At 35.8% G+C, this 25,878-nt stretch overlaps 1 protein-coding gene across 1 annotated transcript in view; it reads left to right on the top strand.

The window, feature by feature from the left end:
• ABCG1 (ATP binding cassette subfamily G member 1) overlaps positions 1 to 21,083 on the top strand; it is a 110,989-nt gene extending 89,906 nt beyond the window's left edge. Inside the window, exons 14-15 of the mRNA XM_020973903.2 lie at positions 6,777 to 6,895; positions 9,707 to 21,083. Coding sequence (XP_020829562.1) covers positions 6,777 to 6,895; positions 9,707 to 9,935 — 348 coding nt within the window. The 3' untranslated portion in view covers positions 9,936 to 21,083. The remainder of the gene's footprint in view (positions 1 to 6,776; positions 6,896 to 9,706) is intronic.
• Positions 21,084 to 25,878: the final 4,795 nt, after the last annotated feature.

Raw genomic sequence — 25,878 nt, 5'->3', positions numbered from 1 at the left:
TTTGGCTCCTTCTTTAACACTTGCTTTAACTGTTCTAACAATTTTTGTTGACTTGTGACCATTTTTTTCTGTGGCATTGCTTGTAAATTTTTTTCCAAGTCATTTTTTTCTATCCATTTCCTTTACTTTTCATTCCCAAGAGACTGTTATTCTAAAATTCCCTTCATCACCAGTTCACAGTGGAAAACAAAACACTTTGCATTTGTAGTAATTACTAGAAATTTCTTCCTCAGTAATATCAGGATCATAGTGCTACATGTACTTTTAAAGATCTCCATAAAGATTGTACGTACAACTCATGCTAAATTTAACCACCTTACAGCTGACAACATAATTTGATTGAATAAAGGCAAGTACTTTTGATGCACCTATTTTAAATGGTGAATGGGAACTTAATGGTATTATTAACATAGAATGAGTAGTTAGGGACACAGGAATGGATGAAATTTGAGTTCTAGAGGAAAGTAAATTATCTCACTGACCTCTTCATAAGCAGTTGAGCTATTCAAGGCTCAGCCTCTGAATGTAGAATTGTCTATATCTGAAAGCCCTTCTCTTTTGTATTTAACTTTCTGGTTTTGTCCCTTATGAACTTCTATGTTGTTGAAATCTAAATGGATCTCTTATGATGTCCTTTCAAACAAGATGACTATTTTGTCCTGGCCTATAAACCAACTTTTGTCCTTGGACAGCTAGGTGGCATAGTGGACAGAGTGCCGGGCCATGATTCATGAAGATTCATCTTCCTGGACTCAGATTTGGCCTGAGACACTTACTAGCTGTGTGACTAGCTGTGTGATTTAACTCTGTTTGCCTCAATTTTCTCAACTATTAAAAAAAAGCTGGAGAAGAAAATGGCAAACCACTCCAGTATCTGTGCCAAGAAAACCCCAAATGGTGTCACAAAGAGTTGGACATGACCAAAATGACTGAACAATGACAACAAAATATAATTGGTAACATAAAAAACATAATTGATCAGAAGGTCTAGTGGGTAACCTATCAAGAGAATACTAACATCTTCACTGTAGTTCAACTTTTGAAAACTGTAAGATGAGATGTAAAAGTTGGTTCCTAGATGGAGACTGCTATGTGAATCTGATCACTGAAAGAGTCAAGTTCTCAGAAAAAAGACTCAAAACAGTTTGTTGTAAGTAAGGATGAGGGAAGTTCTGTAAAATGTGTAATGAACTCACAAGATCCAACAACAGTGTTTCAGCTGGAGATTGACATTTTAAATCTTCTGGCCATCACTTCTACAAGAGGGTAGATGAACCTCTGCACATAAAAGCAATGTGGTTACTTTGAGTTCTCTCACTTCAAAATGTGAGACAGTAATGCTGAGTAATTGCTTTCTCAGTACTCCAATCAATACATAATTAAAACTCTTAAGATGTAAGTGATGTAGACTTAGTTCCCTTTTGAAAAGCTATATTCTTTCTTAAAATGGCTTCATATTATTTTCTCATGAATAACAATAATAACACTAACTAGCACTTGTATAACACTATGTGTCAAACATTGTGCTAAACAGTTTAAAATATTTCATTTGATTCTCACATCACCCCAGGTAGGTAGCTACTATTATTATCTTCAATTTGCAGTTGAGGAAACTGAAGCAAACAGATTTAACTGTCCTACATTTTCATCTGCCTGCTGGACATCTTCACCCTGATTTCCTGCAGGTATCTTGAACTTAATATGTCCTTCATCATTTTCCCTAAACCTAATCTTCCTTCAAATTTTCCAGTTCCTGTCAAGAACCCTACTGAAGGTTCAGAACCTCAGCATCATCTTTAACTCATTCCATGCTGTCACCCTTATATCCAGTTTCCAAATCTTAGTAATTCTACCTCCATAATATCTCTCACATTTCTCAAATCAGTCACCACCCTACTTTAGGCCTACACCCCTATTCACCTGGAATATTGGTCCTAATTGAGTCTCTTTCTTTTCTAATTCATCCTCCACGCAGCTACCAAAATAATTTTTGTGAGACATAAATCTGACCAAGAGAGTTAAGAGAGTTAGAGTTAATTAACTCGACTTTGGAAATCCTGCCCCATGGCTAAAAGGTGTTGATTAGTGATTCAGTGAAAATTCACATAATTTCTAGCTAGCCCTACTGAGATAAGTCACATCCCATCAATTTAGCCACTTCCCTATTCCTTCTTTGGTATCTTTTCATTTTCTCTGTTATCATGTGCAGGGCACCTCATTTTCCAGCTCTTGCTTTGCAAATACCAGTGGAAATGGTGGAGTAATCACTGCTTACAGCTCCATTAAACCTATTAACTTCCCAGACAAAATACTCATCACTGACCACCATTCCCCTGATATCCCCTTACTAGAATGTAATCTTTGTGAGTACAAGGTCTCACTTTTGTATTCGTATCCCTAGAACTTAGCATAATACTTAGCCTATAGGGGTTTTGTATTCCATCTTATTTCATACATGTTACTTCCCTGTTAAAAAAAAAATCAGTGACTCCCCATTGCCTCAAGGATAAATTATAAACTACTCAGTTTTTATTTTTTTAGTCCTCCATAATCTGGTTCTAATTTAAATGTAAGTGTGAGAATCGAGTCAATCAATTATTTAAAGTTACTGTCTCCCCAAACCTCCTTAAAGAAAGTAACTAACCCTAATGCCTTTATCAGATGAGAAAACAATCAAATTACTCAATCAATCCAAGGCATTAAATGAATGAACACACATTCCAATCCTTGTGGCTTTTGTTTAATGTAGTAAGCTCAGAACCAGTTATTCACGTATCTAGCAGGAGGTAGTAGAGAGCCATTTTCTCTGAGCTCCTGAGTGGGATAGTTGGGACTGGGGAGGAAGAAATGGAGGATCTACTTCTCCTCTTCCCCTGCTTAGAGCGTCCTTTCCTCCTCCCTCCCCTGATTTGCCCAGAGTGACCTTGTGAACTTCAGACAGTGGGAAGAGTAGGACTTTTTAGTGCTTTGACAACTGGGTGTGCATTAGAAGCTGAGGACAAGTTAAAAACACTGAGGAAAGGCAGCTTCATGACTTCACAAGTACCCCAGCAGAAAGCTGTACCATATTTCAGGAGAGAACAGCCTGAAGATTTCCAAGCTCTGTGAGTTTACCCTTCTGGCTTACAAGCACCCTAAGTTTGCAATCCCTTTCCCATGGTCTCTATATATGATTGCAGCTGAACCTGTCACAGGCTGTTGGAAGAACATCTTGTACAAACTATTCTTACTATGCCACCTTAGTAAATACCCATTTACTAACATAGCTAATTAAGTAAGGGGGCTGTCTAATTAATATTGATAATCAATGTGAAGCCCACCAACAGTGGCTTCACCACCACCACTACGGCTTATGAGCCATAGAGTTATAAAGGCACTCTACCCTAGCTCTTCAGGGCCCCTCGGAACAGTGGTGAAACTCAAATAGAAATGGATCACAGGTTTTGTGGTTGCTCGCAACCTACCACAAATTTGACAGAGAGGATAAGAATCTGACAACTCTGGGGACCTGAACTGCCAGTGCAAGCAGGGTTGGGGAAGAGCAAGTCTAGAGCATTGTTACGTAATGGGGCCTGTCCCAGATAAATTTTGGGCCTGTTGCACTTGCAGGACCCACTAGAGAGATTCTTCAACTAGGACTCTTTTTTAAAAAATTTTATATTCTACTTTTCAAGATTCACTAGAAGAAAAAAAATAGCATTTTTTCTCTTTTATTTAGATTGCAATTATATAGTAAGATTCTGGTATGTTTTCTTATAAGTCAAACTAGTTTTTTTTTATTGACTTTCAAATGTTCATATGCTTATTTACTAATACTTATTATATTAATCTACCCAATATGAGTATTATAAGTATTGTGAGAAGCTTTTATTTTACATCCCTAAAATACTAGTGCCTAGAAGTTTACCTAAAGCATCCCATATTAGTTAAAAAATATTCAACATTTCTTTTTATTTTTACAAGGTTTTAGAATTCTTGTCCTACTCATGATTCTAGACAGCTTATCTGACTATAATTCTACAAGATGGCATGGGTGGCCCAGAAACTCTCTTTTGAAGTCTTTTCTGAGTATTTTTCCACTATAAGTGAAGCTACTTGTGCTAGTGAGAGGTGAGTTAGAAACTGCATTTGAATTACCCTTACAGTAGTAGGGATCCATTGAGGGAGACTTTGGGTGACCTTTGTATAGGACCTAGAGAAAATTTGCCTAGACCTCAAAGAGGATTGCCTCTAGTATGAGAATCCCTGGAAAATTTTTGGTGTACCCTGTGTAGAAAAGGATTTTTAGAAATTTTTTCCCTAGGCCAGTAGAACGATCCAATTCACTGAAGGAATCATGGCAGTATTTTCACCAGGACAGTTTAGTTTCTCTCTTAAAGGGTGAGGGGCTGACTTGCAGTCTATTCCAGGTCCTTAAGCCATATGAAAAGAGTTCCACATATTCTGGGATCTCCTTAGAGACTGAACTTTTCTTCTGAGATAGGAAATTTGATTTTCTTTTCCTTTTTGAGTTGGTCAATGATTAAACCTGGCCTTTGTGTTTGGGCCTAGAGTAGAGGGCCAGAAAGAAGAATTTATTAAGTACCTACTATGTGCCAAGCTAATGTGATAAGCACTTTATAAATATTACCTCATTAGATCTCCACAAAAGCTCTAGAAGAAGGTAGGTGCATTATTATCCACATTTTTAGATGAAGAAACTGAAGCAAAAGATAAGTAACTTGAACCACACATTGTTATTACAGGAAAAAAAAATCAAAGTTTCCTTGTTATCTCACTTGGAGGGGTGACTTATGATTAGGTATGATGTAGTTTGCTTCTGGGTTCCTTGTAGAATCTTGAAGCTGCCATCCCTCCATGTTTCTAGTTTATCCTCAGTTCCCAATGAAGACACTGTTGCCAGTTGCAGCTTTCCCAGGATGCTGCCGGGACACTGATGGGAAGTCCAGTTCTTCCAGCTCTCTGAAGTTCACAAGGTTATCCTCTGGTCAGAATGGGAAGGAGGAGGAGGAGGAGGAGATGCTCTACCTCTCCTCCCATCCACCGTGCAGTAATCCCCTCTAAGGGGCTGCCCTCTATGCAGTCCAACACTTGAATACCAGGGTTGAATTCTGAGCCATTTTACACAAAATCTGCAGAGCATTAAGGGACTTGCCATATAATAATTAAGCGGCTAGGATTGATTGAATGATTCAATAGATGTATTCTCCTCAAGTCCATAATATCAAATCCTGGATGACAATCTAATGACTTAGGGAAGGAGCAAAGGGGTTATTGAGAAGAGAATAAGTATTTAAATAACACCTACTATGTTTCACGTGCTGTGTTAAGTGCTTTTTACAAATACTATCTCATTTGATCCCTACAATAACCCTGCGAGGTAGCTGTTACTATCCCCTTTTTGCACTTGAGGAAACTGAAGCAGAGGTTAAGTGATTTGCCCAGGGTCACAGAGCTAATGTCTGAGGTTAGATTTGAACTCGGGACTTCTTGGCACTAGGCTCAGCATTCTACTTATGGCCTCTTCATTATCATTTTACGTGCTTTCACTGTGCCTTAAATTTGAGTCTCAGGAAAAGTTCATCATCAAATCTAGGAATTGACATTCCTCCGTACTTCCAAATGTGTGGTAATTCAATTTAACAAAAATCATTTTACGAAGTTGTAATAGGTCACTGCCTATCTTAGACTTTGCAAGTGGCCTCTGCCCCCAACTTAAAACAATAAAGAAAAGAAAAAGGAAAATAAAAATCCACCCTTCTATCTCAGAGGCAAAACCTGGTCCCTGAAAAGAATACTGAGCATGTAAGGCTCTTCTCTCAAGTAGCCCAGGAGAAAGCCATACCACCCCTAAGGGGAACACCTGGAGTGTGCTAACAAATGACTTCCCAGGAGCTGTGAGTTTATCTTTTTTTGCCACATGAGTTCTATAAGCTCAAGCCCCTTTTCCTCTGGACTTTGTGTATAATTGTGGAAGAGTCTGTAATTGCGGGGGGGGGGGAGGAAGAGAAGGGGATAGTGGCAGTGTTTTATATCAACTCTTTTTATTATATCATTTTAGTAATACCTGTTTCTAAAAACTAAGTTGGGCTGGCTATTTGATATCAATTAATAATCAATGCGCAGCATACCAGTGGGTGTTCATGATATATAGAATTAAAAAGACACCATTCCTCCAGGCCCTTAGAACCCTGGGTGAGTCAAGGGGAAAGAAGCTAGTTATAATCTGGAGACCTGATCTTTGAGTGGTTGTGGATGTTAGGAGAGTAAATTCAGAACACGTGCTTATATATCATTTCAGTCTCATTTCACATTACTCTCTCTCACACAATCTATACTTTGGCTAAGTCAAATTTCTCAATATTTCCCAACCTTAGAGCTTATCTGCCTCCATACATTTATACAAGGGTAATCCCTTTTCCTAGAATGTATTTCTTCCTAATCTTTATCTCTTAGACTCCTTGTCTTCCTTCAAGTTACAGCTCAGGTGTCATATTTTCTGTGAAGCCTTCCCCAATGTCCTTCAAATTACTTATGTTTTCTTGCATGTCTCACGTTACATGTAGTATGTATTTGTCTCTGTCTCTTTGAGAAATGACTATTCCATTCTTGTCTCTCTTAACTAGTGCTTAGTATAGTGTCTTCTGTGCTTAACACGTACTTCATAAATGTTTGTTGAATTGGATTGTTGAGAAAAAAGTTAGAACATCTTCTGGTTTTCATCTATGGACACTTTTAATCAGCTCTCACTATTTTTGTCCTTCTATTTTGTTTAGGTGGCAACGTTTGTAGGTCCCGTGACAGCCATCCCAGTCCTTCTTTTCTCAGGATTCTTTGTCAGTTTTGATACCATTCCAGCATATTTGCAGTGGATGTCCTATATTTCCTATGTCAGGTAATGTATGGGAAACAAGTTGATTTGTCTTTATTTTTAACTCTCATGACTAGCAAGAATTGCTGTTATTCTATAATTAATGGTGTAAGGATTTGCTAACTAAAGCTAACAAAATTCTCTTTATTATATCAGATAGAAATGCCTTTTTCCAATTAAATATTTAGCTTGAAAAATGAAGTCTGCCATACTCCAAATAAATGAATAAACAATTAAATATTTGGCATGCTTGTGATTTTTTTCCCATATAAAATAAGGAAGATGAAACATATTGGTATATAGCCTGCCATAACTCTATCTTAGAACTGTAGAATGTTGGCCCTTAAAAGATTCTTAAAGATCATCTAATCTAAGGGTTCTTAACCTTTTTTTAAGTGAAGCCCTGTGACAATCTGGTAAAGCCTCGGGACTGCTTTTCAGAATACTGTTTTTAAATTCATAAAATAAAATGCACAAAATTACACATGAAACCAATTATATTGAAATAAAAATTTTCTTCTTCACATCCAAGTTCTCAGACCCCATGAAATTTATCCATTGACTCCTTGGGGACCCCTAACTAAGAATCTCTGATCTAGTTCATTGCTCTCAATATGGGGTTTGAGATTGAGGAAACTGAAAAGTTCTCCAAAATCCCATAGCTAGAAGAACTAAGACTCTAACTAAGACTCCAAGATGACCAAGTTAAAAATTCTTTCCAATTTTTCCTCAAAAAACAGTTAAGAAAGGGACCAAAGTAAAGTAGCTTTGGTTGAAGGAAAAGAATATAGAAAAATTTCCAGCAAGGTAACTAACTCCACGGAAAAACTGAAGAATAAAAAATAAACAAAAAAGATCCCATCATTTCACCTCACACCATTTCCTTCTCTAACCCTACATTAGACCCTAACTCAGGATTCTGGCTACAGTAGCTACTGAGTCAAATAAATCTTAAAACTAACTGTAGGTGGAGAGGACAATCACCTAAAGTCATCACTGCCTACCCCACGATGCATTGAAGCATTTCTTTGCTAAACATCCCTCCCCTGTGACCCAAAGAGAAGGCCATGGATTCCTACCTTACAGAGGTGGCTACAATGACTGCTGAATTGAGGAAATCTTTAGAGGCAACTAGGTGGCACAGCAGATAGAGTGCTGGGCCGCCTTCAAATCCAGCTTCAGACACTTACTAGCTATGTGACCCTGGGTAAGTCACTTAACCTCTATTTGCCCCAGTTTCCTCATCGTAAAACAGGGATAACAATAGCTCCTACCTCCAAGGGTTATTGTAAGGATCAAATGAAATAATTTTATAAAGTGCTTAGCATAGTGCCTGGCACGTAATGAGCACTTTGTAAATGCTGGCTATTATTATTTTGAAACTAAATTATTCTTATCTTTAATGTCCAGGTGGTACAGACATTTGACACCTGGTGTAGACTACCCTCAATAGCAGTTCAATTAATGTTCACCCCCGTAAGAGGGGCGTATTCAGGAGTTTAATCCTCATGGTTTGAGGCAAGCAATGATAAGATAACTAAGAAACTCATCAAACAAAGGAAAATATGTAACATAACAAAGATTTACTATGGGATTAGAGATTTCAAAGATAAAACTACAGGAAAAAATGATATACAGTACATCCAGAAAAATCACAGCAGATGGAAAAAACTCATAGCAAGGTTTCAGCAATTTGCATACTTACTTATACCAACAAATCAGATTTTTTTCTTTTTTTTCAAAATGTCTATGATTGGGGGCAGCTACATGGCACAGTGGATAGTGCACTAGTACTGGGGTCAGGAGGACCTGAATTCAAATTCAGCCTCAGACACTTCCTAGCTTTGTGACACTGGACAAGTCACTTAACTCCATTGCCTCCAAAAAGACAACAACAACAACAACAAAAAAAACCCCAAAGTATCTATGATCTGAAGCAATACACCGTGTCCTATAGCATGGAATTCCTTTAGATAAGAGCTTTAGTTTTTTTGCAAGTTGCTCAATCAAATCTTAACATATTACTTAATATCAAGTAAGTTGTTCAGAGCATTTAAAGTACATTTTATTGATGCCTTTTGTCTTTTAGTCACAGGCACTTTTTAGGAAAAAAAAACCCTTCCCATCTAGATTGAATCCTCACTTAGGAGAAAAGCAATTAAGCTAAAGTTTCTAACACATTAAATTCATTTGATTGAATTCATTCTGCCCCAACTTTTTTCCCATGAAGAGAGCACTAGTATGTTTCATTATCAGAGCATGTTTATTTTTTGAAGTAGAATTGTTTTTCTTGCTGATCAGCTGTGGCTATTCTAAGAGAGAGTTTTCTTTGAAAGAAAGGGAAGCAGTGGAAGAATAAGGAGAAAGGCACCTAGATTATGACAACACAGAGACATTATATAAAAAAGTAAAATGTGTTGGAATGTTAAATGTACTCGTGATAGGAGAAAAGAAAATGAGGTCTCTCCGGGAAACAAAATACGTAGATTTTATTATCCTTCCAATAAATGAGAAAATGTGGAGGATCAGGTAGCCTAATGTAACGAAGGAGTACTAGACTGGGTGTCAGGAAAACAAGGTTACAGTGAAGATTCAGACACTAAGTAGCTGTGCAAGCAGGTTGGCTGAGTTACCTGTAACGAGTAAACTTTAATTTTTAAAATCTTGGCCTCAATTTTCTCATTTACAAAGTGAGACGGTCAGACCAACATATTTTTAGCATCATTCCAGCTTTAAAATTCTAAAATTCTAGGTTAGTGTAATGAAGAAAGTGACTGTTGTTGAGTTGGTGTGATGGTGGAATTCTTAGATTATAATCAATGCTTTCCTTCCTAGGTATGGGTTTGAGGGAGTCATTCTCTCTATCTATGGTTTGGATAGAGAAGATCTTCATTGTGACATTGAAGAGACTTGCCACTTTCAGAAATCAGAAGCCATACTGAAAGAATTGGATGTGGAAAATGCCAAACTTTACTTGGACTTTATTGTTCTTGGGATTTTCTTCATCTCCCTTCGCCTCATTGCCTATTTTGTCCTCCGATATAAAATCCGAGCAGAGAGGTAAAACATTCCAGTAGGGAGAAAATTAGAAGTTGCAATTAAAGGCATTTGTCTTGTCTTTTCAGATCAGTATCTTACCCAGCTCTTAAAAACTATATTACATTTCTGGATGTCAAGTGTTCAACTTCTCAGTCCAGTTGGGTTGGGTCACCTCTCTAGTGTCCTTTATAATCTTAACTAGGAAGAAGATATAGAAGAGGGTTTTTTTTTTCAAAAGCAGAATTTAACATTCAAGGATGATATACCTAAAATATTACTGGTGACTGGATGTTTCCTTTTCAAAATCCTTCTTTATGACAAGATGACTTAAAGTCCTGGACATGGAATTATAAAGCAACTTCTTCATGGAGAACTTTTTCAGGAACTGATTACTATGTATAACAGGATGGGGAGAGAAGAAGCTGGAACACAGGGTTATCTTTCTCTTTATTTTTCTTTATTAAAAATATCCATTTCAATTTTCTAAGGTTTGTCTCCTTAAGACTATTTTTCTTAAGAAGTAACTTTCCATGCCAAAAACTTCATTAACATTCAAGAAAATGTTTTTAAAATATTATTTGTGAAAAATAATTTAGATTAAAGAATTATAATAGACTGTTTAAAGGAATCCCAGAGTAACAAATTGGTCTCACTTAAGGTTCAGATTTTGTGAAAGGATTAAAAAAAATGTTTCAGGTTGAGTCATATACCTTTAAACCAAATTTTAAATTTGCATAACATATGGAGGACAAACTTTTTAAAAAGACTAGGGAAATAAACGTGAAACTTTGCCAATTCATCTGAAAAAAATTGTCTTCCAGATACTTCATGTTTCAAGTAGTGAGGATTGGTAGCCCTTTCACTTTTATAGATGGTATACTTGTTAGGTGGATCAGGCCACTACAAAGGAAAAAAATTTAAAGGTTCAATTTAAGAGTGAATTTTAGGCTGAGACAGTGAATGTACAACTGATATTCTAGAGCTGAAATACCATATTGTTGACTATATAATATTAGCAATTATTATAATTTGTGTGGAAGTGGTTAAGATATTTATAAGGGTATTTCCTAGAGGAGACTATATACTTCTGGGTAATTTTACTAACCATTTTTTTTCACTGATCTCAGCTACATTACACAAAAGGAAAGATGTTTTACCCCTTACATGTGGCACTAACTATTGCCATTTCACTTTAGAAACTTGGAACCAAGTTGGACCCATGGGGAGGGTTTTCCACCCATTTGCATTATAAAAAAAAAGATATAAAATCCTTTGGAGTAGAAATTATTAATATGTCTTGCAGAAATACCAGGGAATGTTTGATAAATTAGATTTCAACAATTCAGGACTTTCTCCTTATTATACACATATTTCCTGACTACTATAAAAGGTGGTCAGCAATTCCAGTGTAAATCAATATCTTTCTAGTGAAGTATTCTGTGTTAATAGACAAGTCTCTTTGCCTCTTTTAGTCTCACTATATACTCATTTGTAAAATATGGAATTTGAACTAGATTATTTCCAAGGTTACTTCCAGTGTTTAAAAAAAATTCAATGAAGCCTGTTCATTTAGTTATTTGGTATAGTAGCATAACAATGTGTTGGTCAGTTAGACAAACTACATTGCTGATTGAATGGAAGTTAGTATATAGTGCCTCTGGCTCATCTGAAGCCAGACAGTAACTTAACAATGCTTTTAAAAACAAATATGCTCAGGTTGCTATTCTTAGTGACACCTTCATATATCCTCGAAATAGCAAAATACCAATATTGCTAACCAGATTTTGTAATTTTGGTAATGTTAGAAACTAACTTTTTCCTTCCCTAAGGCTTAGAAAGGGGTAAAAAAACCAGAATTTTGTTGAAAGCAAAAGTTTAATGGTTTAGTTGACAAATATGTGTTTGCATTTATGAATTGGGTGTTGTGTGTCTTGGCTAATAAGAAAGTATTTGTGAATATTAAGGATTGAATTTATTTTTGGAAAGTGCCATGAGGTTACATAATTTGAACAGTGTCTAATTGACCTTTACAGGCTTTATTTAATATCAGAATAGATGTATCTTAGAAATGAGCAAAAATAATGCAAAAGTAAATCCTGAATATGGAGACCTCATGAACATTCTGACCAAAACCAAATTTAGAGAAAGAGAAAACTGTTCTTTCTTTTCCCATAATAACTTGCTTGGGAATAATATATTTGAAGATTTTCTTTGAAGATCCCTTATTGGCAAGCCTGTTCATTCATGAATTAGTGCTCAACATCAAGGTGGGAACTTTCATTTGTGTATATGTGTATGTATGTATGTGTTTATATGCATATACACATACATGTGTGTGCATCTTAAGGCTGTGCTATGTAGACATTGTGGTATTTCTAGTTTTCTTGGTGGTACTACTTCCATCTCAAAGGCAATCCTATCTTGTTTATCACATCCATTGCTGCACCTCTCATTGTACCAAGTGTGTGAAGACAGCCCTCTTTTATTCAGGATTCAAAAGCAATGAAGTCTTCCAAAATAATCATTTCTCTAAAGTTTTATTTTTTCTGTCTTCTAACTTCCTTTGTAACTTCAGACACTTAAGGCATTGAGAGGTAGATTCCTAAGACATCTGAAAAAGAGGAAGAAACCAAATAATTGGAAAAATTATAGACAATTATTATGGGAAAAGTGATTGACAGTATATTGATATGTACCATCTCATATGGCCACTTTCTCACCTCTACAAAATATCTATGAGAATAATATATACACATATGGAAGAAACCCTTGATGAAATATGAGGTAGAAACAAATTTTCATAAATGATGTTCTATAGCAGATTATATCTTTATAGTCACACAACTGACTGAAAGAAAGGTACAGAGACTAGACCCCACTTTGTCTATTCCTTCTTTGTTTTACGTGTGTGTGGATGCATGTTGTTTGTATACATAGCAAAATGCAGCCTTAAAGGTTCTCCTTGGTTAAAATTCAGACTACAGATTTTGAGCTAGAAAGTACATGAGGTCATCTTGTCCAACCCCCTCATTTTACAAATGAGGAAACTGAGGTCTGGAGAGGTTAAGCCCACATTCGTATAGGTAGTGAATAAAACATTTGGAATTTTCCAAATTCAGCACCCTTTCCACCATATCTATAAATAGCAGGATAGTGGCAGCTATTCGACAATCACTGCTTACAAATATCAAGTGAGGCATAACAGGGACATGCATATTAGACAAAAGATAACTATTGTCTTGGATAATCTTTAGGGCAAATCTCTAATAGAAGAGATATTTCAATCTTATGTTGATATTTTGTGGACTGAATCAAGAATCAAGACACTACAGATGAGAAATATCTATTGTTGAAAATGAAATACATTTGGTTACTCAGTCCATTAACTAGGTCCATCAGCACATATATCTTGAACAAATACTGTAGATAGATAATAAGCTAGGCTGAGAACTAAGCAAGAAAAGACAAGGCAGGATAGAATTTGAGAAACTGGCACATTCAGCAATCCCGACCTTCTCTTTGAAGCAAACCCTATTTTTTTCAGTAATGATAAAATAACTGAAAATCATTGTATATGATAATCTCTGAAGAATCAAAATTATAGGGTAATGAGAAACTTGTGCTCCACTATTATCTATGCAATATCAAGAGATCTAGGGAAAGACCTGTAGCAATTTAGATGGAACTCATCTGGAGAATTTATGGGAAGACATTTATTATAAGACTTATATTGGATAAGAAAGCATGAATGGATTATGATGTGTACTACTGCAGGGAATGCCCACATTGATGAGATTATAGCTACATCAAAATGTTTTGGAAAGGAGTAACAGTCTTTCTTTAAGTCCTCTGAAATATTTTATTCATGTGCTTTCAGTAGCTTTATCTTTTTAAGGGGTAAACCTGTTCTCCAGCAAGCTTAGATTTGAAGTACAGCTTTTCTAAGCATTCTCTTTTTTGTGTGGTTTGTTGAAATACATCATTCCAATGTTTCATGATATTGCCTTAGCAAGCAAATGAGATAGTTCTTATAAAGTATACCATCAGCCTTCCTAAATGGGCAATTTTGCCTGATTTTTTGAAAATAGGAAAAGAAATTATTTGGAGGTCTATTTTTTTTCTAGAGAGGCACTCTTCCATATATTGCCTAACGTACTATTTTTTCTTTAAAATCAAAACCCTTCTCAAAAATCTGATTCTTCAAGCACCCTTTCTCAAAGGTGTAGTGAAAGGGAATTAGTACTTCTATCATCTAACCTGACCTATATAACTAAACCAATTAAGAGGAAAGAATGAAATCTGTCTAACTACTTGAGTTTTTATCCAAGTTCTATTTTTTCTTTTTCCAGGGGTCTGTTATTAGGAACAGGGCAGAAAGGAAAGTATATAATTTATTTTTTAATGGTTCTTATTAAGGTAGAAGACGTATCATTTATCAATTTTGCTTAGAAAGCTTCAGGCAGGTTTACTCCAATCATATTGGTGAGATTTTAAATTTATCTTTATTCAAAACATTTTGAGCCCCTTTTTCTGTATGTGATGAGTATATTTAGGGCATTCACTTCCTCAAAGACTCCAGGTTAGCCAGGCATTTAATGGGTAATTAATCCCAGAAGTAACATTTGGAAGTGTCAAAAAGGATAAATGTATATATTAACTAAAGCAGGGTTGGCAAACTACAGGCTGTTGCTTGAGTTTTGTTTTTGTTTTTACTGAATTTTATTGCATTGAAAAATGTAAAAATCAGTCTTAGCTTGTGAGTGATTAAAAAACTGGCAACTGGTAAATTAGGCCCTGGGGAATAGTTTGATGACTCTCCCCTCTCCGGGCACCCCCAACTAAAGGAATCAATAACAGTAGTTGCTCCTTTGGAAGTATTCCAGGAGCCCAAAGGATAGGGCTTAATTCCTTATTTAATTAAAAAACAAAACAAAACAGATTTTTTCTCAAATCAGAGCAAAGGAAATGCAAAGGTAGACATACAACATTAGACAGACTCTCTCAGCTCCTTTCCGCCTCTAAGGCCCTGTGGTATTATATGAGATAACAGGTCTTTCTGGTCTCATTCAGTTACTAAATATTAAGGTGATATAGAAGACTTGGATATTGTATGGAATTCTGTTAAGCCTACTTCTACCCTGGTAGTGGAGCCAGTTAGACAATTTAGGATGAATCTTTCAGCAGAAAAGTTTGATTGAATTCAATGAAATTCAATGAGTATTTATTAGGTAAGGCAGAGATGTCAAAGTCTAGGCCCACTGGTCACATAAGGCCTACACAACTCCCAAGTGGAACCTCAACCAGATTATTGGGAAATGTTTAACAAAACAAATAAGAATACCATATAGATAATGTCAGTTTGTGGTTTCCTACATCAATATATGGCCTGCAAGGATCCATTTCTATTTGAGTTTGACGTCATTGTTAAGGTAGTACAAATACAAATACAACATGATAGACTCCCTGCCCTCAATGAGCTTACATTCCACTGGATGTTACTTCCCTTCATCTTGCTCTATACCCTGACTTCTTCATAGAGTTCTGCTCTAAACTAAATAGTGATGATTCCCATGATTTCTGCTGGCATTAGTATAGTGTGGTGATTTCTCAGTCTGATCATAAAACTGATTTTTAAATCTACAGAGAACTGTCTTCTGCCAAAAGAAAAATACTTGTAATTCCATGCCAATGATGTGAAAAAATGGAATATCTAGAGGTCTCCAGAGCTTATTGGTTTGCTTTTTAATTAAAGCTATGACAAACAAAAATAATAAAGTATGAATCAGAAAAAGTTTCAAAGCACGGTGCTTATAGGAATGAAATTAAGTTTTTGTTGCTTTTTTGTTTTTACAAATAAGGAATTCTAATAAGTTTTATTTTTAAAACTTTATTTTCTTGTGTGTAGGCTTAAATTCTTGCATTTCAGATTCCCTAAAGACGATTCTTTTTGCACAATATTTCTAATATCCTTTATTATACATTTTAGAAAGATTTTACTTCTACTTAAGATCTAAAAAAAAGAAATAAGCTCATTATATTTAAGTAAAGCAATGTCCTACTTAATGTTTATGTATATTAATATTTAGTTTTTCTCTTCCTACCACCTACTTTCACCATTCTTGCTCTGATGACCTGTGAAACTCTTTTGGTGACCTTGAAAAACACAATGAAAAACAGTCATACTGTTTTCTTCTTCCAAATCACTCCACAGTTGCAGTCACCTCAGCTACCTCACTAACTACCGCAACTTTAGTGCCTATTATTATTTTTGTTTGGTGATGCAGGAACACAAATTTTTTTAGTTTCAGTATTTGCAGATTCAGCTGCTCTACGGTCAGGAAGCTATCCCTTTTTGACCATTTGTGAGGGCTTGTCGCTGAGCTGGCACAAGGGTATCTTCGATGCTCTGTTTTTATGTAAATGTCCCAGTCAGTACTAAGAAAACTTGCCCATCTGATCTAAAGCCCATGGTGCGAAGTAGAACCACTAGATTAGCAATTTCCTGAGGCTATTTTTTCCCTTTAAAAACAAATAAAACCTAATTCTAGTTCTGCCTCCTAAATTCTACCAGGAGAATTCCTAGTATACCTGTTTAAAGGGAATATTATGTTTATTCCGTCACTATCTATTTTCTCCTTATCTTCAAAAGCAGGCTTTTCACATGAAATTATCTTGAAAATCCATTGATTCTTTTTAATCATTCTCTACTTCTCACTCTGCTGCCTTATACAATTGGATTTCTGTCTTAGGTTAAAAGCTCTGACTTTTCTGATTTACTGTACTCAGACTGGTTAAGAAAGCAAAGTTTAATGAGATTAATTTGAAATAATAGAAACTATGCCTTTTCTCCATCCTAGACTAGTTTTGTTTTCTTCTGATCAAGTGCTAGCTGACTTACTTTGAAATCTCCCTACCAGCAAAAGCCAAGAGCCTAGGTCTCACCATGTTTTTCGACAGAATTTTCCCTTTGCTTTGTCTTGACTCTCAATTCTCACTTAAAATCAGTACCCTTGTGTGAGAGAAAAAAAATACAAACATCAGGTACATTTTTTTGTTTGTTCAGGAAGCACTACTGTAATAGGAATTTAAAATTATATCCTTTTATTCATTTTTATTATTCAGAGCTCAGGGCCATTCCTTCTGCAACTTTTGGTTGAAAGCTTGTCTTTTGTTAGTATTAACCTCATCTTACTTAATGTCTATGTATATTAATTTTGTGTGTATAATTAACCTGACTCATGGAATAATAATAGTATTAAGGGAAGACTCCTGACATTCCTGAGATGAGAAACCAAATAAGAGGAAGAAGGGAACACAGCAATTTAGCTTAAAAATCTCCCAAAATATTTTATTTGTGGAAGAATTTCCCTTTGTGGGAGGCCAAGTCTTCATGACATGTAAGTTAACCCATTGTGACTTTAAAATGTAGCCTTATGGTTTTTTAAACGTAGGATTTTGCAAACTCAGTGTTTAATTTATAACCAGACTTAGTTTACCTATTACAATCTGTTGAATTTTCCCTAGGGGATATTTGAGCTTATGACCCTGTTTAACTAAGTTTGTTCAACTTTTATGGCATTGAAGGAAGCATAGGAATCTATCTTTTCTTTAACTTTTGTGACCTAAAAGGAATTAGCAAGATTGTAATATGAAAAAGAAATATTTCTCTGTCACTGATGTAATTTTGTCTATAAGAAGTCTTGTTAGAATCCAAACTGGGATTTAGGTTTATTTTTTCCTCTGAGATCTGAACCTATTATTAAACATAATAAAACCTAGGTTTGTCTTACCTCCACAATTTCTGCATTGTGGTAGTTTTATTTCAGTAACAATTCTCTACCACACAACTCAAAGAGGAGATATTTCTCCCATAACACTACCAAATTTGATGTCAGCTGTTTCGTTTTCCTTCTCTTCCCATTCCTCCATATCTGACCCTATAAATTCTTGTGGTTAAACTAGGTTACGGAATAGCAAAAGTCCTCTCAGCAAATGCTGTCTCGAACCAAAGAAATCGATGTCTGAAGTATCAATTAGAAAAGTTCATTAGAAAGGATTTACTTCAAATACTTAAGCATGGATTCCACAGGTCAGCTGATGTAGCTACTTGGTTTATTAGAGTGGGTGGAGGAAGGGACTTGGACCTTTTTTTGTGGGGAAGGGGGTTTCCATCTTCATACTTCAAGAACAAAATCTTTCATACATCAAAAAAAATTGAAATGGCTAATAAATTGTGATGTAGGTAAATTGCTATGTTTATTAGAGAAAAGGCACTGAGATTCTTTCCCTATATTGTAACCATTGTAAAGTATAAAAAATGAGTATAAAAAAGAACCTCATTTTGCTAGAAATCTATACTGAAAGCTCAAGCTTCCAGTCATTGGGTTTTGCTTCAATTTAATTATTCACTATAGGCGGTGACATATAGCATTGAATCTGGCTGATCAGAAGCCGTTTGCTATACTACAGAATTTCTGTTCTTGCTTATTTCACGATGGTTCGGTATATTTTTTAGATCATTTATTGGACGTCTAATCTTTCAGCCAAATCTTAAGCAAAGGCATGATATTTCATACCCTTCACTCCACCAAAGCATTGTACATTTCAACAAACATTTCACTGGATGGTAATGCTACTATTTCTCCTTTAGTTAGAATTAGAATTAGAATATGACTGATTCTCTTTTTGGAGGAAGTTCAAAGGTGTCACTAAGCTTTGCATGTGAATGTAAATATATCACTAATATGCACATTTCACTTTATATTTCATTAGAAATACTAATCTAAGGGGCAGCTAGGTGGCGCAGTGGATAAAGCTCGGGCCTTGGAGTCAGGAGGACCTGAGTTCAAATGCGATCTCAGCACTTGACACTTACTAGCTGGGAGACCCTGAGCAAGTCACTTAACCCTGATTGCCTCGAAAGAAAGACCAATCTAGTTAATTTTGCTAACAAAAGATATTATTTTGGGGTTTTTTTACATGATGTCATTCTTTAAGTGTAATGATTTTTAAGGTGTGGCTTTAAACGGCTCCAAAAACTGTATCATATATGTTAGCTACAGAGTGTACAATTTCTTTGGCATTTTTGTTATTTGATTTTTGTTGTCACCTAAGGCCAGTTCCCTTAACTTCAAAGAGAAAACCACTAGATATGTACTGCCCATTCTAGTGCCCCTGTTTTAAACCTTTTTTTAGATGTACTAGACAATATTGAAATTTAGACAAATAATATTTATACTCTATAATACAGAGCTTTTTATTCATCTGGCTGCATTCTCCACTGTGAGTGATAAGAACTTGGTTTAAATGTTGAACATTTTTTGACATAATCCCCTTTCTTATGTAGTATAGATATGCACACACCCATATATTATACAGGTATTATATATGTGTGTGTTTGTATGTATATATACATACATATACATATGTGCATTGTTTATGCACATGGGGTAAGTAAACCCTTGGATCTTAGAGATTAGAATGTGTTGCTTAAAACAAACCAAGCATCTTGATGCTTCTGAAAGTGATATAATTTTAGTGAACTTCATAACTTCAAAATTTCTCTTATTTTTCAACCTTTACCTTTTCTCATTAAAGGGATCTATTACTGTACACTATGATGGTCTCAAGGTTTAAGAAGCCAGTCTATGTGAATTTCATTTTTCTTACTTTATGGTTTTGTCCGCTAATGTATTTAGATTTAAAGTTTCTATCATATAAATGATGATTAAAAGGTACTGCAAAATGATTGTAATATTTTGACTCTCCTAAAAGGGAAGGAGATGATCACTTTTTTTTAAAGGAAATTGTATGTTGAAAAACTTAAAGTATCTGACACTTTATCTGTGCTATTTAGAATGATTGGTGCCACAGTCAGGGGATATGGACCTATACATTGCTACAGGGAACTCCTAGGTGACAAAGCCCCTTCCATCAGTGCAGGTTGGCACCTTTATTGTATCTTATAGTATTAGAGAATTGCCTAGAACTTTGGTGTCAAACTTAATTAAAGACTATGGCCTGTTAAAATAGAAACCATACATAAGACTCCTTGCCAGCTGCATGTTGGCTTAGAAAACCAGATCTTAACATTATTTTAACATTTTCATTTAATATTTAACATATCAATGTTATGTCCTATTGTATGGGACGCTAACTGGCACAGTGGATAGAGTGCCCAGTCTGAAGTCAAAAAGACTTATCTTCCTGAGTTCAAATCTGTCCTCAGACACTAGCTATGTGACCCTGGGCAAGTCACTTAGCCCTGTTTGTCTCAGTTTCCTCATCTGTAAAGGACATGGCAAACCACCCCTGTACCTTTGCCAAGAAAATCCCAAATGGGGTCACAAAGACTTTGAAATGACTGAACAACAACAGTGTCCTGTTGAATTTTTATTTATTTTGTTAAACATTTTCCAATCACACTTTAATCAGGTTCAAGCCACAGTGTAGAATGTTGCTGGTGGAAATGAACTATGTGTTTGACACCTCTGCCTGGACCACAGAGAGGACAAATGACTTGCTCTGTCACACAACGATGAAATGTCAGATGGAGGACTTTATCCTTGGTCTTCCTGGCTTCAAAGGCCAGAACTCTGTCCCCTGTGCCTCTAATACATAATTTTATTTGAGCTTAGTGTGAAAGGTAATCTTTCACATGGCTAGGAATTATTTAATTTTTTTCCTTCCCCTCATTTCCCTAAAGCAAGAATCAATGCAAGTAATATTTTAAAATCAGTGTCCAAAGGTGTGAATAGTCTGTATTTTGGTGTAATACCTATTTTTATGATACTGTATACATAATTTTGATTCATTTCTTTAGGAGCTACTGCTTGCATGCTGTGATTTATTTGAACTACTGTAGATAATACATAGATACAAAATGTATAAGTTAACATTTATAAAATATTTTTCTTTCAGTTCCTTGCTCCTTTGCAGTTCACTTTAACTTGAACAATGTACTTCACTTGAACAACATACCTGAGCAGAAGTGTAGAATGTGGGGCATTCTAACTAGTTCTTAAAAACAATGATTAATGCTTTGTATATTTCTGTATAGTTCCTGTAGAAGATTTGTATGTGAATTTTTCCACATTTCCAAAATTTTGGCTTTGTTTTCTGAAAATAGCTGACATTTATGATATAACAAAAATCAAATAAAACATTATTTTCAGATTGCTGTTTTTATTTCTGTGTAATCTAATAAACATGTTATATAAGGCCTGCTGTCAGAATTTGGCTAGGAATTGGGGTAGATGACAGTTATTTTTGTTTCTTATTTTTGGTTTTTTTTTTCTCAGCTCACTCTGTTGAACATTTAAGGTTTTTTTAAAGGGAAATAACTTGGGTCAGAATACAATTCATTTTGTTTACTTTTTTTCAAAAAGCTGTTATTTCAATGTTTATCTTGGAGTACCTTTTACAGAATAAGTTCTGTTTAAATGCCAAAGAATTTCATCTCAAAATAGTAAAACAAATAAACAGAAAAAAAAAACCCACCTTTCCTAGTAACTAAAGCTGTCCACAATCAGAATGGATTTCTCCAGAAGATACTGGGTTCTTTTTCACTGGAGGTCTTCAAATAGAGTCTGGTTGATGACTTTTCAGGAATATTAAAATGGAGCTTACTCTTTATATAAAAGTTCACAGTGTCAAATTAACTGGAAGGGGCCTAAAAGGCCCAACACCCTCATTTTACAGACAAAGAAATTGAGACCAAGAGAGGAAAAGTACACATACTAAGTCCGAGAGATGGGAATCAACTAACAATACTAGCAATGGTTCTTATATGCATATGACATATATATATGTGTGTGTGTGTGTGTGTGTGTGTGTGTGTGTGTGTGTGTGTGTGTGTGTGTACGTAGATATATAAAATATATGTAGATGTGTGTACATATATATGGTTCTGTACATTTTTCAATTATAAAATTATGAAGATGTACATTGCTGCATATCATTTGTGATATCCTGTCTCTTCCTTACTAATATTCTCATTGATGATGCCCCTGATTTATGTATAGATGACTTAAATATTTTGTTCAGGTGAGAGACTAGGCATATAGAATTGTAGCTCTTGATGCTTTCTCAATTGCCTTTTTGGGGGTATGAAAAAGCTCTAAAATATTTTCTATGCTGTTGGTATCTTTCCCCTCTTCATCTAACTTCTATATCAGTTCTACTGTTCTCTTGAACTTGTATCTCATTCATCATGGATTACCTCTAAATACATTTTGTCTACAGCTGATTTTTCCATCTTTGTTTTCCTTGATGCCATACTTATTTTGCCTATAAGTACGTATAGGACTATGATGTAAAGACTGCACTTGAAAATGAAAACAATTTCTCATAGTAATCGTTACAGATCTTTTCCATTTTTCTTCTATCTGTTGCCTTCCTTTACTTATCATTTAAGTCCCTTGAGACTTTACTTAGTTGGTTCTCTTCACAAACTTTCTTCAAATTTGTTTTACCTGTACTGTTTTTTCTCTGCTTTATGAGCATTATTGCTTATAATTATCCATCATCCTTCTTTGTAAAATTTTAAAAATGAATTTATATTCTAAATACGCATTGCTTTTGTCTCCCATTTCCCTTCACTTGATAAAAAAAATCAAATATTTATTGAGTAAGGCAATTTCTGGACTCTGGCCTTCTTATTAAATGTTATATTTACAAAGTTTAACTTGCGTATAAAATTATTGTAATCACTGTTGATGTATTTTTTGATGTCCATTTCCCATTCCTCATTACTGATTACTTGAGGTTCGGGATACAACTATTACATATCATCATATCCTTTTCTTATTCTTACTTTTTACTAATTCTGCTCTCTACATTGACAAGTAGGTTGTCTGACTATATACAGACAGTTGATTCAGGTATAACTCCCACATCAATCATAAATTTTTCCTGTCAAAATAGAATCTATTTTATGCCATTTGCTCCATATGTATGTATGTGTGTGTGTGTGTGTATATATATATATACATATATATATATATATGGGGGGGGCTGTGTGTGTGTGCTATATGCTCCATGCCCAAAGTCAATTCTTTTCTTGAAGAAATATTCATAACCTAAAGGTATGAGACTTTTGTTTTGTCTACAAGTGTTTGGTTTCTCTCATTCCTTTTCCCTAAACTATGCTTTCCCATAATTTTCTCACCATTCTCACTTTTTCCCAACTTTGCAGAAATCAAGTGTCAGAGTATATGTTAGTTAAATTTAGAGATTTTTTTCATGGAATTCCCTGCTCCTTCATTCTCTGCAACTGCTGTCATTGTGCCTGCTGCAAATATAATTATATTTGCGGCTGTCTTTTTAAAAATACTTACCATCAGTACTGGAATAAAAGAAAGGTGGACATCCTATGAAATAAGTTTTCTTATGGTCTTTAGATAGAACCAACTTTGCCAATTCCTTTATTTGCTTCTCCAAAGAGTATCTGTGACCCATCCTTCATTTATCTTCAACTTCCTTCTTTATTCTGGTTTCATTTATAACAAAAATGTTAAGATGGCTAGGATTCAGTTCCTCCATCAGAATGTCCCCTTATTGGTCACTGAACAAGAATCTTACATGGAGAGTGCCAAGAGTTAGTCAGTGAAAGTTTATAGATGATCTAAAAACTGTAATTGCTGTTGCTGTTTAGATCTGCTACTAGTCCTATGGTTAAAAGCAATTGCTTTCCTAAAAGGGCCATAACAATACCTCTGGCTTATTATCTTCATGGGTTTAGCAGAGCCCAATTTTCTCATAAGAGAAGGTAGCCAAGGAATTGAACTGAGAAGTTGGAAGCAGAGAGAAACTCTTCAGTAATATTCCCAGTGGGGCTGTGCCACAGTGTCCATAAGGGACCACAGGTCTGGCCAAGTAGCATCCAGGTCATGAATATTTGCAAGAAGACCATCGTGGAAACTATCCTAGCTTATGTAACCTATGTCAATTGCCTAGGTTGAAGAGGCAGAGCAATTCTACAAAAAATGTGGTAAGACCCTACATTTATGTATACAGTTTGATGCTTGGTGGCATCATTGCAAAAGGTGGGAATATTGGGAAGATGGTGATTTATGAAGAGATCTAGAAGTTTGGGAGTGCTCCTGGGAACGCCCGAGATTGCGATGCCGGTCCCTGTTGGAAAGAATTCAACTCAAATCTTCTTCCAGCCAGAGAAAAAGTTTATTAGTGAATGGAATGTAGTGAAGACTTCCCATAAAACCTAAACTCCTCTGTACCAATGAAATTAGTGATCCAATCCCTATCCTTCTACACAAACACTGAGGCAGTCTCCCCCCACCCATATAAGTACACACATTCTAGAGGATATTTCCAAAGTCCTAATAGCTTAGATCTTCACTAAGACTTTTGGAACACCCTGCACATACATATGAGAGTTAAACTTTAGGTTATTATATTTATGGCAATTCATGATAAATCTATACTTACCTTCCACTAAAGTATTTCTTTGATGCATTACATTTATATGAAGATGAACCTGGGTTTGTGAAACCTACGTCAAATATACATTGGGTCAGTGTCTACTAAGCTGGAAAGATAATTCAATCAATAAACATTTATTAAGTGCCTACTATATGCCAGGAACTATACTAAGTGCTGAGGATAGAAAAGAGGCAAAAACTGTCACCGCCCTCAAGGAGCCTGTGTTCAAGGTACTGTCCTTTTTTTCAATCTTTTGTTGTAAATCCAGGAAACATGCTGCTACCGTGCCCTGCCCCATCCCACTCCCTGCCCCTCCATCTCGCTCCCCCCCCACACACAAAGATTCATTTGAGGTGGTTGTGAGAACAATTGCTTTTTGAGCTCTTATTTCCTCATTAGGTCACAATGAGTTCGTTCTTTTTGTCTCCTCCTTTCTCTACCACCTAGATAGTATGTCTCCCCAACACGCCAGCACTTTCCCAACAGATTTGGGGTTCAGAGGAAAGCTTGTGTTCTCTTGTGCTCTTTTATCTACTTTCCATTGCCCTCCATTGCAGCTGGGTTGGGTTGTGCAAAATCTCCTGTTCTGGACTATGACAGATCTCTAGAAGGGAAGATGGCAGTGAGAGCAGAGGTTGTGGGGAGAGGGTGTGAGTCAGGAAAGCAGTAAAAGATTCAGCACTCTTTAAAGGGAGCTAGTCAGCTTGCCATTCAAACAATAAAAGCTTAATAGTTCCCATGAATAACCAGTTGAAGAAGCTTTTCCGAAAGACAATAAAACATTCACCAGTATTCTTCTTAAGTAATTTTCCCAGGGCCGAACCTGTCATACTTCCACCTGCAAGATTCTTCTTCCCCGTAAAGATGCCAGCCTAGTGCAAGGGAAGAAAAAAGGCACAGAGGTGACAGCCAAAGAAAGGAAGAGGGGCCACAAACAGGACCCCGCTCTATTTTCTAAGCAGGCAATCCCGTTGTTCCTTCTTAGGTAACTGCCTCCCCCACTAGCTTCATTTACACCAAACCAGCACAGCTCCTCCCGCTCTCTGAGAATAATAATCAAATCAGACACCACCTGCCCTATTTCCCCACTTACACTGAAATATTCCTTGTATGTGTTGTCTCCCCCATTAAAGTGTAAGCTCTTTATTATCAAGGGCTGTATCACTTTTTCATTTGTATCACCAGCACTTACAGTGCCTAGCATATAGTACGTTATCGCTTATCGTATATTTTTGCTGTCGTTCAAAGGATGAATGAAGACTGGGGATAACTGTAGGTAGTAAAGTAACCAAAGTGACTCCATTTTATAAAGTCCCTCCATCTTGTCCCTGGTCCTTATTCACTTTAGGGTCCTGCCCCCTTTTATGGCGCTATGAGTCTCACAACAGCCAAAGCTCTTACTAACAGATGGTCCAACTCCGCCCTCAGTTTTAATTGTTTGTCTTTATGATAACTGAGACAGCCTGGAGCCACCTGAAAAAATTCTTGCTTCTTTGTTTACCCTTGTGTATAAAAGCCCATCTCCC

The sequence above is a fragment of the Phascolarctos cinereus genome, unplaced genomic scaffold (genome assembly GCF_003287225.1).
Source record: "Phascolarctos cinereus isolate Bilbo 61053 unplaced genomic scaffold, phaCin_HiC Scaffold_726;HRSCAF=1367, whole genome shotgun sequence".
NCBI lineage: Eukaryota > Metazoa > Chordata > Mammalia > Diprotodontia > Phascolarctidae > Phascolarctos > Phascolarctos cinereus.
This window is presented reverse-complemented; position numbering and strand designations above follow the sequence as displayed.